The sequence below is a fragment of the Bombyx mandarina genome, chromosome A1 (assembly GCF_030267445.1).
Source record: "Bombyx mandarina strain Sakado chromosome A1, ASM3026744v2".
NCBI lineage: Eukaryota > Metazoa > Arthropoda > Insecta > Lepidoptera > Bombycidae > Bombyx > Bombyx mandarina.
Window position 1 is genome coordinate 10,670,611 of NC_143234.1, and position 13,284 is coordinate 10,683,894.

The 13,284-nt window shown below is 41.5% G+C and overlaps 1 protein-coding gene across 1 annotated transcript in view; it reads right to left on the bottom strand.

The window, feature by feature from the left end:
• The window catches only part of LOC114244509 (dynein axonemal heavy chain 1), a 58,715-nt gene that overhangs the window by 44,868 nt on the left and 563 nt on the right, over positions 1 to 13,284 (bottom strand). The window contains exons 2-15 of the mRNA XM_089739962.1: positions 12,709 to 12,819; positions 12,164 to 12,286; positions 11,444 to 11,589; positions 10,620 to 10,761; positions 9,554 to 9,639; positions 9,139 to 9,243; positions 8,424 to 8,568; positions 7,600 to 7,726; positions 7,020 to 7,141; positions 5,806 to 5,895; positions 4,883 to 4,962; positions 4,353 to 4,440; positions 1,515 to 1,733; positions 850 to 967 (exon numbers count right to left, since the gene is read on the bottom strand). Of these exons, the coding sequence (XP_089596088.1) occupies positions 850 to 967; positions 1,515 to 1,733; positions 4,353 to 4,440; positions 4,883 to 4,962; positions 5,806 to 5,895; positions 7,020 to 7,141; positions 7,600 to 7,726; positions 8,424 to 8,568; positions 9,139 to 9,243; positions 9,554 to 9,639; positions 10,620 to 10,761; positions 11,444 to 11,589; positions 12,164 to 12,286; positions 12,709 to 12,819 (1,702 nt within the window). The remainder of the gene's footprint in view (positions 1 to 849; positions 968 to 1,514; positions 1,734 to 4,352; positions 4,441 to 4,882; positions 4,963 to 5,805; positions 5,896 to 7,019; positions 7,142 to 7,599; positions 7,727 to 8,423; positions 8,569 to 9,138; positions 9,244 to 9,553; positions 9,640 to 10,619; positions 10,762 to 11,443; positions 11,590 to 12,163; positions 12,287 to 12,708; positions 12,820 to 13,284) is intronic.

Consider the following 13,284-nt stretch of genomic DNA (forward strand, 5'->3'; position numbering starts at 1 on the left):
TCTCCGAGAGAAGACTACCATATGAAACTATGTGGCCACTACTATGGGAAAGGGATAATAGTAAGCGTTTCTTTCTGATTGGAAGACTATCCAACAACTACTGTAAATTAGGGATTTTTCAACTTGTTTTGTAGGGCTCTCGTTATAAGCTTTCTCTGGCTATAATAGAGAGAGAGAGAGAGTGAGACAGCAGATACTTGTGTAGGGAATTTATAATGTAACTAGCTTTTGCCCGCGACTTCGTCCGCGTGGAATTGTTCACAAATAATGCTTTATTTTAGAACAAATTTGGTTAGCATACAAAACGTTATAGTGAGCCAACCTTAACATATAGACATATGCTGTCGCGGACTTTTTTTAGATCTTTTAAATGGGAACAACTCTGTCATATATTCTTTTAGCGATACTTTAACCGTTTCTGCAGCGCACGCAGAAGCTCTCAAAAGGTAAAATATACCCCTTTTTGAAACATATTTACTGGTGCTCCGCTTTTATTGGTCTTAGCGTGATGTTATGTAACCTATAGCCTTCCTCGATAAATGAGCTATCTAACACTGAAATAATTTTTCATATCGGACCGTAGTAGTTCGTGGGATTAGCGGGCTCAAACAAACAAACTCTTCAGCTTTATAATATTAGTATAGATTATTACAAGAAAGCAGTCTCATTCATGTACTAATTCCAAACAAGAGCATGAGATCTGACAGGCCCCACACAAATACAATAAGTCTCCACTAAAGACCTCATCTATTATTGTATTTCAGAAACATTTTCGGCTCATTTTCTATTTAACATCCTGACCATGGACTTATACTAAATAGAGATATTAAAGTTACGAAGAGACCATACCTATGGAAGTGAGGTACAACTCTTTGTCGAAGACGAGTCCCCTCATGATCATCGGGCTCACTTGCGGTATGAAGTGACATTTGTACAGCATGTCGCGGAACAGACGCTGCGTCACGACCTGGCGCCCGCGGCAACTCATTACTAGTTTCTTTAAATTCTCATATAGCAGTTTTATTCACAAACTAGTCGTACCCGTTCGCTTCGCTGGGCATTTAAAATTAACATTATTATTTCTCACCCCCACAAATATTCTCATCATTAACGCCCCCGCAACTGGTGTAGGGAGTCCAACTCAAGACATTAGCCTATCCATTAAGTACGTGTATTTTCTACATGGATACCAAGTTTCAAGTCAATAGGATGCATGGTTCAGTAATTATAACGGAACATCCGTAAAAACCACTCTAGATTTATATATTAGTATAGAAGAGCTAGTGATACAAACTATAATGCCGGTATCGCCGTCAGGTCCATCTCGAGGAATCGTACTGTCCAACTTAAAATTTTCATAATTACAATGCGATTGAGATTTCAAATTTATTCATTACCTCTCAACATCATGTGGGCTAGTCGCTACATTTACGTCAACTTAAGACCAGACCAGCACTTAAGAATAGACTACCAGCGCTTGAGAACTTTTCTATATGCCTGATCGGCGTACAAACCTCAAACTGTTCAGGATCAGTGGTGTAGTACGGTCCGTTCTCGGACATCATGAGGTGGAAGTAGAAGAGTGTTGGCGCGGACGTCCTAAAGGGCGTGTTGATCAGATCCTCAGGGTCCCACTCGAAGTCTTCTCCACAAGAGTAGGTACAGAGACAAGGAGTCTCGCACATTGCGACGTACATGGCCATAGATTGCTCCAAGCAGAACCTCAGTGCATACTAGTGGAGAATTTAGATGAAATCACTACTTTATTATTTACACAGAGATAACAAAGTACAGAGTTAAATATTAATGTTCTGTATCGTTAAAGCCCTAAGCTGGGATTTACTGCATTGTAACTACCTATTCAGGTCATAAATTCTGTCACATGTTTAATGTAAAATAATTGAAACAAGTTTATTCATTATGTAACCATTCATATACCAAAATGAACTTAACAAAACATAGATTCTTATGACACTAAAGTTTATTCAAAATGACCTCCGTGATTTTGAATACAGGCCTTCAATCTGCGCGGCCAGTCGTCTATCGCAGCACGAACCAGGTCCATGTCAATATCGGCGGCTGCCTTAATCAAGGATGTCTTGAGTGACTCCAAATTGGGATGAGGCTTTGAGCACGCCTTTTCCTCCAAGTGTTGCCATATCTTGTAATCTAACGGATTCAAATCTGGACTGGAGGAGGGCCAGTCTTCGTGCCGGATGAAGTCGATTTCACGCGCCGCCAGCCAGTCTTGTGTGCTCTTCGCACTATGAGTTGGCGCCGAATCTTGTTGGAATACCCAGTGCCTGTTATTGAACATGGTATGAGAAACAGGTTCCACAAGGTTCGTCAGGACTGTATTTTGATACACAACTGCATTCGTTTTTACACCTTTCTCACAAAAATGTACCTCTGTTAAGCCCCAATAAGAAACTCCCAACCATACCATGAGCGAGGATGGAAAATGACCTCGTTGGACACGCGGAATACGGTTGCTCGCTTCTTCACTACTGTGTGCGTACACCTTATAATTTTGTTTGTTGTAGCTCTCTTCTACGGTAAAATTTTTTTCATCCGAAAAAAGAATTTCCCGATATTTTTTCCCGCGTATCGCTTCAACAAAGCGCGGCATCTCTTCAGTCTCAGGTCCATTAGACGAGCATTCAAACGATGTCCTGTTTTTCTTCGATATGCCCGAAGCCCTAAGTCTTCATTTAACACCCTTTTCACCGAGGTTCTGCTTAACCCCATCTGAAGGGCCAACAGTTTCTGCTTACGTTTGGGATTTCTTTGAATTCGCGCCTTCACAGCTTTTATCACTGCTGGAGTCCTAACAGACCGAGGGCGACCACTTCTTGACCTGTCATCTACACACTAGAGTCTTCATTGTATCGTTTGATGGTACGATAAACGAATCTTTTGGTTATATTCAAATTTTTCAGTATGTTAAAAATTTTAATTGGCGCGTAACCGCAACGATGCAACGCAATAACTGCAACACGGTCTTCTTTAAGCGTCCACTCCATATTTCAAAATGAGTAAAATTCTAAAAGTATACGTTTTCATTTTCATGAACAATTCGAAATTCGAATTTAATAAACTTTTTTGTGGCCAGCATTCTAAAAGAAAAGTTTTTACTGTGTGACAATACTTATGACCTGACTAGTTATATGAGAGAGGCACGAGACGGAACAATTACAGTTGGACCCCAAATACCAAACATTTTCTTCGCAACGATTTCAACTCCTAATGAGAATCGAATTCGAGCACTGTGTAACATAAATTAAGGTAACTAAACACCAGACCTCGGGGTAGCGCCGCGTGTCTGGTTGTAGTGTTGACCACGGGGACCCCCCTACTCTGATCGGGTTTTGACCCCGGACGGAGATCGGACGTCGAGTCTAAGAGTGCTAGGGAGTCGTTTAGTGCGGTAGGGCCCTAAAATTCCTTGGGTTCGCGGTCTGCTCCCAAGTGGGGGGGCGAACCTTATAAGAAAGGAAAAGTAAATCGTGGTAAGAAAACGCATCGGCTGAGCACTGTCCGTGTTTAGCGACGTGATCTCGAGAGCTAATCAAAATTAGGTCAAGAAGTGACGGGGTACAGTTGGGGAAAGTATGTGTAGCATTTAAAGGGAGAATAGATAAATTACAAGATTCGGTAACAGATAGAAAAGAAGAAGAACGACTATTACTTTTAAGAAGACATGTGTTAAAATCACCCATTATTATGCAATGGTTGTAAGAAGGAACTAAAGTTTCGAGGATGCCTTCAAAGGATGAGAAAAAATCTAAATGTGACGAAGGTGAGTAGTAGACACCCAAGAGAACTTTACGGTGGTTTAGCTCCACTTCCAGAAAAAGATGCTCACCGGCATTAGGTGGAGGAGGCTGTGCAGACAGACTAATTATTGTATACTCAATGTGTGTACGGAGATATATGGCTACACCACCGCCACCACCACTTATGCGATCGTTGCGAATAAGACGGAAGCCAGGTAAAGCATACGAACATGAAGGGAGACAAGGCTTAAGCCATGATTCGGAAATAAGAATGGCGTGGATGTTCTCACAGCTAAAACTTGCCAGCATATCAGGAAAATGTGCTGGTACGCTCTGGGCATTAATGTGAACAACATTAAAGTTCCGGGAACCATCAGAAAACTGCGACACTAGTGTCTCAGCCAAAGAAGGAACACTGGTAAAACTTGCATCATTACTACTTGCTGAGAAAAATATTTCAGCTATATCTAAAATAAGGGTCTTTATTTGATCAAAGTCCACTTTTCGTGTCACTAACTGGTCTGTTTCCCTTCCTTATGTTACATGTAGGTACAATAAGCGACAGCACTAGTGTACCTGCATCCGGAACCGAATCAATTGCAAGAACCGGCACAGCTTGCTCACGCCGTAGAACTGCCACTTCTTCTCGTATATGTTGAACCACCTGCAAGGCAGACGCATCTCCAGAGTTCAACTGTCTAGTCCTCAACAGACCCAGGTCCGATGATCTTACATCAAAATAGTCGATGCGACTCACAATCCTGATTTATGACCAAGAACAACTATATCGTCTGTCTGTAATAACATTTGTCTTCTAATATTGCCTGTCAGATACAACTTTGAGTAGTTCGTTGTCACGATAAGGACCAAGATAAGAATAAGAACTTACAAGGTGCCCAAAAAAATTAGGGAGCTTGAGTCCATTCGATGGTTTGTTACTACCAGTGTTCGTAGCTTATGGGACTCGTGGTATATAGTTATTGTATCTCAAGGTCTCGGTAAAACACTCCCTCAGCTTCAAAGGACGTCTCCCGTGACGTCATGTGTGCTTGTCAATTACATCTAATAAGTTATACACGGACTAAACTCTGCACAGTTGAACTTACCCTTTACCGACATCCCTGAAGGACATTCGGATGGCATGCGCCGTGTTGTTCAGCCAGGTCATGTTCAGATACTTCAGCAACTACGAAACGAAATTGATTCCCTTGAGGCTTCATAGCTACGAGCCGTAAGACAGTCAATACTGAGCATTTCAAATTGTCCGTCGCTTAATCGGCAAGACGGTCCATCTACTCGTGTCGATTGATGCGACTGTTTGGCAGATGGTGTATTTTTTTTATTGCTAAGATAGATGGACGAGCTCACAGCCCACCTGGTGTTAAGTGGCTACTGGAGCCCATAGACATCTACAACGTAAATGCACCACCCACCTTGAGATATACGTAAGTTCTAAGGTCTCAGTATAGTTACAACGGCTGCCCCACCCTACAAACCGAAAGGTATCACTGCTTCACAGCAGAAATAGGCGGGGTGGTGGTACCTACCCGTGTGGACGACCTACCACCAGTAAGAGACATCCTACCACTACCACCAGACCAATTAGGTAAAACTTGCTGAACGCGGACAAATCGTCAAAATATATTTAATTAGTTGTACCAGCCAAGTGATCACTAGTTCAGAACATCGGCGAGTTGACAACAAGGTACACGAATTACAGGATGAACGTCGCCTCAATTATATGGTAGGTACAAAATACCGTGCATTAATAGTTGACGAGTTTCATTGAAAAAACATTTAATATGTATATCATGTTTATGCATAGATTTTTGCTAGCAAATTATACGGTGACACTGGTAAATGCCACGACGGGAAATGCTCGATAGCTAAGGCTCGTACCGGCGCGTTACGGCTTACAAGGCAGGTCTCCATACTTGTACACCTCATCTGTCAGTTAAGGGTATTAGGTTCAAAATATAGACTAGGGACTTACTTACTAGACTATGAGGAGTTACCGCATTCAACCTACCATAGAAGTACAGTGTTGCTGCGCAGCATCGAACTCGGCAAGGGTGGCGTTCCTGCCATAGTTACTCGTGAAGAACAACATTGATTCCACCTGTTTTCAAAACCCACGGTGAACTTTATAATTATCAGAACAAACAATGTTAAATTGATTTTCCATTTGGACTAGCTTAGATTCACAGACGAGCTCATGATACACAGAATGTTGCCCACTGAGTTTCTCGTCGGATCTTCTCAGTGGGTCGCGATTCCGATCCGGTGGTAGATTCTGTGAAGCACTGTTCTTGTTAGGGCCAGTGTTAGCAACGTCTCCAGGTTAGAGCCCCGTGAGCTCATCTACTAGTCCGGTTGCGCTGGCATAGCCCTCTAAAGTTACCGTAGATTAGCTTAGGTAGGAAAAAAAAACCGAATATGTCTAATATTAAAATAGTAAGTGCTGTTCTCTGCAGATCGAAACACGTTATGACTCTCCATCCACAGTTAGACAAGGGCAGGAACTGTAGTAGCTGTAGTGAGCACATCGCTACATGCAAGGAGCAACACTAACACTAGAGCCGCAGCTCAGCGGACGTGACAAAAGGAACTGAAACTTCAGCACGTAGGATTGGATAAGATATTGTCATTCATATACATAAAACCATTGAGTCGTCGTGGTCCAAAGGATCAGACGTCCGGTGCATTCGTATGTAGCGATGCAACGCTGTTCGAATCCCGCAGGTGGGTACCAATTTTTCTAATGAAATACGTACTTAAAAAATGTTCACGATTGACTTCCACGGTGAAGGAATAACATCGTGTAATAAAATCAAACCCGCAAAATTATAATTTGCGTAATTACTGATGGTAGGACCTCTTGTGAGTCCGCACGGGTAGGTACCACCGCCCTGCCTATTTCTGCCGTGAAGCAGTAATGCGTTTCGGTTTGAAGGGTGGGGCAGCCGTTGTAACTATACCGAGACCTTAGAACTTATATCTCAAGGTGGGTGGCGCATTTACGTTGTAGGTGTCTATGGGCTCCTGTAACCACCTAACACCAGGTGGGCTGTGAGCTCGTCCACCCATCTAAGCGAAAAAAAAAATGAGCTAGAGATAGTAACCATCACCACTACTAGACCTTCGAGCATAAAGTTAAATATGTTCAATTGCATTACTGTTTTTTTTATGAATATTTATTAATCAAAAACTTCTGAGTTAGCCGAAATATAAATTTAACTTCACCTTGAGGCATTCATCAATGACCAGCAGCAAGCAGGACACAGACTCGGACAGGACGAACAAGGACCGCCACTGGTTGTACCGCACCCGGTCCCCGAACTGCTCCATCAGACACTCCAACTTACCTGGTGCATTCCATCACATCACTACGCATCACGCTCACATGGCAGACCAGCATACAGCAGTCCATGACTTAGCGATACTTCCGAAACACAATATCAAAGAGAGCAGTCACACCAGCTCTGAGCTAGCAGCGTGACATCCTGCAGGGTTCCAGTGGAGATGCTCTGTCCTTTGCCTACGTGTTTTGGCATTAGATGCGGTGTGTAGGGCACACGTGAATAATGTCGTCACTATTCAATATAAGTTCGCTGTCAGATTAGTTTGCACTTAAAAAGCCTTCCTTATGTCTGAACCCACGTTAATTTTGTTTTCGTAATAGGGCCGGCCGGCACGATGACGTACCACCATAATTTGAAATTAAAATATAAAAATTTAAAACTTTTGTAGCGAAGATTTCACAGAAATTAATGTTTTATTAAAAGCCACAGATTACAAGATGCTCTGTTACAAGTGAGCTCACCATAATCTGGGACGGGAGGCTCGTACTCCTTAGTGGGTGCGACTATAAAATTATACAATTCCGGATAAGACTTCATCGTCTGAAGGATCTTCATTTTTCCTTCGATTTTGCTGTATGATAAATTTGCCTGAAAAAGAGGAGTACACTCTTGTACACTGGCTTATTTATTTTTGGAATTAATGTCAAAAGAGCCAATCTGGAGCGAAATCACACTTAACAAGTTGCAAAATAAATAATAATAACAATAATATAACTCTTTATTTGACACATGTACAGAGTAAGCATATAAAAAAAATAATAGACGGTGACATAAATTGGCGGCCTTATCGCTGAAAGCGATCTCTTCCAAGCAACCTTGCAGGGTGAGGAATACGCAAACTAGCATGGACGATGCTATATCTTAATAAACTTACATAAAAACCTATACTTATATACACATGTGAAAAATAAATACCATATAAGATAGACTTACATACGATTAAATACAAATAAATACTAAAAATATACAAGTAAATACAAAATAAGTAGCAACTTGTACAGTTATATCGTAGGAGCCATATTATTGTGCAAGGTAGTGCGATTTTAACCTGAACTTGAAAATTTCCAGCGAGGACGATTGTTTGATGCTTATGGGTAGTGCATTCCATAAACGGACTGCTTCAACCGCAAAGGAACGGTCATAAAACGACGTCCCGTGAGCCAGAAACTTCATCATTAAATTCTAAACTGAACTCCTTCGCTGTGAGAACTCGAGCAAGCAGCCTCAGGCCGATAAGTCGTTACGGTTCCGGTCGTGTCACGGCGCGCGGGAACAGTACAGGTACCTCGTTAATCAACGCACGAAGATGCTCCTCGTCGACGTTCCTCGCCTGCTTGTGGACCCGCACCATGCTCAGGACCTTGGGCATGAACTGTAGAGGCATACTCGACAAGCCGTCCAACAGGAGGCAGTCCAGATACAGATAGAACCTTAGCACCAAACAAAATACTTTTGAACTTGCCCAATCAATTGTTTTTATTTATTTATTTGGGAAACAAACAGTACAATACAAACATATAATATTTTGAAAAATATAGCTAAAACAATAACCAAATATGTTTCCGCAATCAAAATCACATATAAGTAGAAAGCGAACAGAGAAGAGAAATTTAGAAATTTAAATTACAAAAAAACAAAAGCAACACAATACGCATATATTATTTTATACATCAACTTACACTATAAAACTATAATACTCATGGGACTAAATCACATTATAAATATTTTAAAACAGCTTTTCTATATGCTACAAGTGACAAGCAAAAGATATCAGCATTAGAGAACTTAGCATCATACAACCTACAAGATCTACGGACAAAAGAGTTAGAAGCATATTTCGTTCGAGCCGTGGACACGTATAAGGTCTGTTTAGAACGCCCGGAAATACGACTACATTAAATGAAATTTTGGACAGAAGTTTTCTTAATCATTACAGTCAGCACTCGCAGAGGGATAATGTACCAAACTACTACTGACGCTAATGAGTACGCAGTTAGTACCTGAGATTGTTTTCAACTTCCCGGCGCAGGTCAACAGCAAATTTGACCCGACGCGCGAATGTCTCTGGATCGTCAGCTTTGAACATGAGTCTGATGCGAGGGATGCTGCAAAAATACTTTTAGCATACATTTCTTCTTCCTCCCGCAAAAACATTTTCAAGACCAGATCTCAGCGTTGATTTCTACCCAAATAAAAACTTAGCACGTCAAATAGGGTTGTGCGCATTCGATTCCATAAAACAATAACTCTACGGGATGACGTGATCTTCTCAAAGTATTCCGCGGAGCACCATTTATGGAACACATCCCGGGAAACACAACTCTCATTTTGTTTGAAACGGCGCGACATCACGTGTTGGAATTAAACGAACAAAGCCTTGGAGTCGCGTGTGATCAGAAGTCAATAAAAATGTACTTGTATCTCCTCTTGGTTCCATCCAGCGCCATCACCTCCCACTTCTCCGTTTTTTCATCAAAACTAAAAGCCGCAACATTGGTCCACTGTCAACAACAGAACGAGCTGGTAGAACAATAAGGGATTGTGTAACCACCTAACGGCCCACCTAGTGATAAGTGGTCACCGGAGACATTGGACGTCAATGACGTAAATGCCGCCTTCCACGACTAGACATTTATTCTAAATCTTAGTTTTAGAGTGCAAGGGCGCCCCATAATTCAAACCGACACGCATTCAAGGGCGGATCCAGCTTTGGCGCCAGGAGGGGGTCATATAGTCAAATTTAGATGCGTTCGTTCCCAGAAATTTGCCATTATACAAAGTTATTATATTATATTAAATTAATTAAATATTGAAGGTATGCAGTTACATAAAATCTGTATGGTGACAAAATATATAAATAAAATCATTATATTCAATTAGTGGTCCACCTAAATCCTGGAACCAGCTCAGGGGGTGGTCATGACCCCCATGACCCCCCCCTGGATCCGCCATTGCACGCATTACTGCTTGACGGCAGAAATAGGCAAGGCCGTACCTGTTTCCAGAATTCGAACATCGGCAGATCCGCAAGGCTCGATAAGAATGCACCGGGCGTCTCATTCATTAGGACAATTTTTCGATACTTCTTTAAACTTAGGGACTAGTCTAATATTATTGTTCTATGATATATTGTAATTAATTTAGCCTGGAGGTCAGTCACTTAAGCAGTTTCAGACCTATAATTTTAGTTTTTTTTATTGCCCTTTTAGGCAGACGAGCATACGTCCCACCTGATGGTGAGTGGTTACCGTCGTCCATAGGCTTCAGCAATGCCAGGGACATGGCCAAGCACATGCCTGCAAAAGTTAGTTAGTTTAGTTTATCCAGTTCAGCTATTTATTAGGAGATATAGTAAGTGACTACAAGTTCCTCTTTCCACTCCAAGATTAGTTCCCAATACTATATGATGTGACGGTAACCTGAATACACTTCACGTCTGCGGGCCCCGCGTGGATGGGGAGGAGTCTATTGACGCACTAACCTCATACAAAGTGTTGAAGGTCTGAATAAGGTCCACGTTCCCCTTGGTTGGTTTCGCATCATCTTTGGGAATGAACGCCAGCCCTGGGCACGGATACTGCTCACCTTCGATTAGTCCTAGCGATAACCATTCCGACGGTATGCTGGAAGTACGAGTCATTTGTGAACGTTCACGAGTGCTCACGCGTTTTGTTATGCTGTCCATTTATGATCTACGAGCCATCTGGTTGTTATTGTACCATTGTTTCCAGTGCAGAAGGTAAGTATCTCGACCCTATCACGGTCAGGACACAGCGGCGCAATTTCTTATTATTTTGGTATCATTCACTACTCCCTATCGTCTTCGTGAAATTTAGTTATAAGTACGTATATCCCCAGATACATATGTACTTATATAAACTCGGGCTATAATCATTGTATGCGACTACTCTGGACGTCCTATCCATTAGGCCACGAACGTTTCAGCGGGGAATCGCCCGATTGATCTGTTACGGGGCCCACAGCTGATGGCGAGCTCCAATGCGATGCAGACAGATGCAGTAGGTTGTAGAATACGCTCGCATGGGCGGGTACTACCATCCTGCTTATTCCTGCCACGAAGCAGCCATACGTTCCAGCTCGAAGGATGGCTTAGTCTCTATACATCCAGTTACTGAGGTTTCGATATTGTATTTCGCGATAGGTGGTGGTAATCACGTTCTGATGCTTAAGGATTGCAATAATCACTTAAAAGATGAGTCGTAAGATCATCTGCCCTCCAAAACAAAAACCTAATGTGAAATGTGTTTAAAAGTGGTCCGAGACAGTGATTGGACGTGCACTCACCGACAGTCGAAGTCAGTGTTATCGAAAATTTCCAATTCCAACTTGGGAAAAGGACTGTAGAGTCCATAGCAAAGCTGGTCATCAACCTTGAGGTCTTCGATAGGAACCAGCCAGAACGGCTGCACTCCGAGATCACGAAGCATTTTCTGTTTATTATAAACGTTAGTGATGTTGTTACTGCACGGTTAGAAAAGGACAAAACTCGAATGAGTGCAAGGGCAGAGATAATCATAAGAATCTGAGTCTAGTTCATTAAGTCCACGCACGGGTAGGCATTGCCAACCCAATTTCTGACGTAAAGCAGTCTTAAGTTCCGACTTAAAGATTTGACAACAGACCTAATAGAATGAGGGCGGGTGACGACGAACACGCGTCGACTGGTGACCACTTATCACACGACAACTGCCGTTACAGTCTCGGGGCCATCGTCCATAATTACATTTTATTAATATCTATATCTAAATGATTAACAACCCGATTTCGATTTTGGTCAGATTTGATAATTATTGCTATTGCTAAAATAATATAAAGAAAATAAATTCCTCGTTTAGATTCAGGGCCTTATGTTAGTCTAGCATCGACTAAAACCAGTCCTAATAAACTATGTTCAGATCTTCAAACAAGTATCCGAGAGATTATTTTACAGAAGATAGCGGTGCGCCTGGGCCTCTAACACTATGGTCAATGAACACAAACAACGAACTGTAAACATTTTGGCACCTTGATATTGGCGGCCAAGAATTTTCTTCTCAATCTCTCGATCTTCACGAGTCGAGGAATCTCCTTGGGAGGGACCACGTTCAGAAACTGAAGCTTTGGCACAAATGTCTCGAATGGAAATTGCTATAAAAATAAAAGTAACAGTACACTCAACACGAATGAAATAAAATTTAAAAGTAGATAATTCGTTCTTTTCATTAATTATTTTGGATCCAGTTTTGCCGCTTTATTCTAACAATTCATTATATTTTTGCTGTAAGCTTGTAATGACGTAAGCACCTACACAAATATGAGAAAATCCAACGAACAAACAACGTTAGTATACTCGTATACTGAAGGTTCGCGTGGGCGTCTGTGTGTTGAAGTTCAGTCGCACTGGTTGCACCAGGACCCCTTGAATCCTCCAATAATCTAGGATTGTTTTTTAGTAAGAGTTGTTATAAATTTTATCAACAATGTGATTCATTTCCAATAATCAAAGTAAAATTAAATAAATAAAAAAGTTACTATTACACCCGTACCCCGTACTGGTATACTATACTAACAATACTTTCATCTTCACGGTAAGTCGTCCACCGACCCGGAGGTAACAAAATCTTTTGCTTTGGCGGCTTCGGCAGAGAAATAAGCGTTGGAGCCAATTTATCCGTTTTCGCCTTGAATCAAGCAATAATTATTGTCGTTCGGAACTTCTATCTGCAAGCTTAACGTCTAAATTTCAATTTCGTTACCAAGATACAGATTTTTGTCAAACATAATCTAAGATAGCCACAGTTACAGAACTTGAGCAATAATTTCGAGGAAGGGACAATAAGAACAAGGAATCGTTTGGTGTTATCAGCGTTGATGTCTCCGGCTACTGAGTATTTTAGTCCTTTAGCTATCGGGTGCAGCAGCTATGGTTATGCGGAATGTAAATATTACATAAATGCATAATACATAGAACATACATTTTAATTGACAAAATAACAACATTAACGACGTGCTTAAATCTCCTTAATTACTACACAGCAAAGCACTAGTGACTGACGTATGAACTTTATTATTAATAGCAATTAACTTTAATAGCGCTTCCGCGTCAACCAAACTAGTAATGATCCTACGCGTCTACACGGATCCAG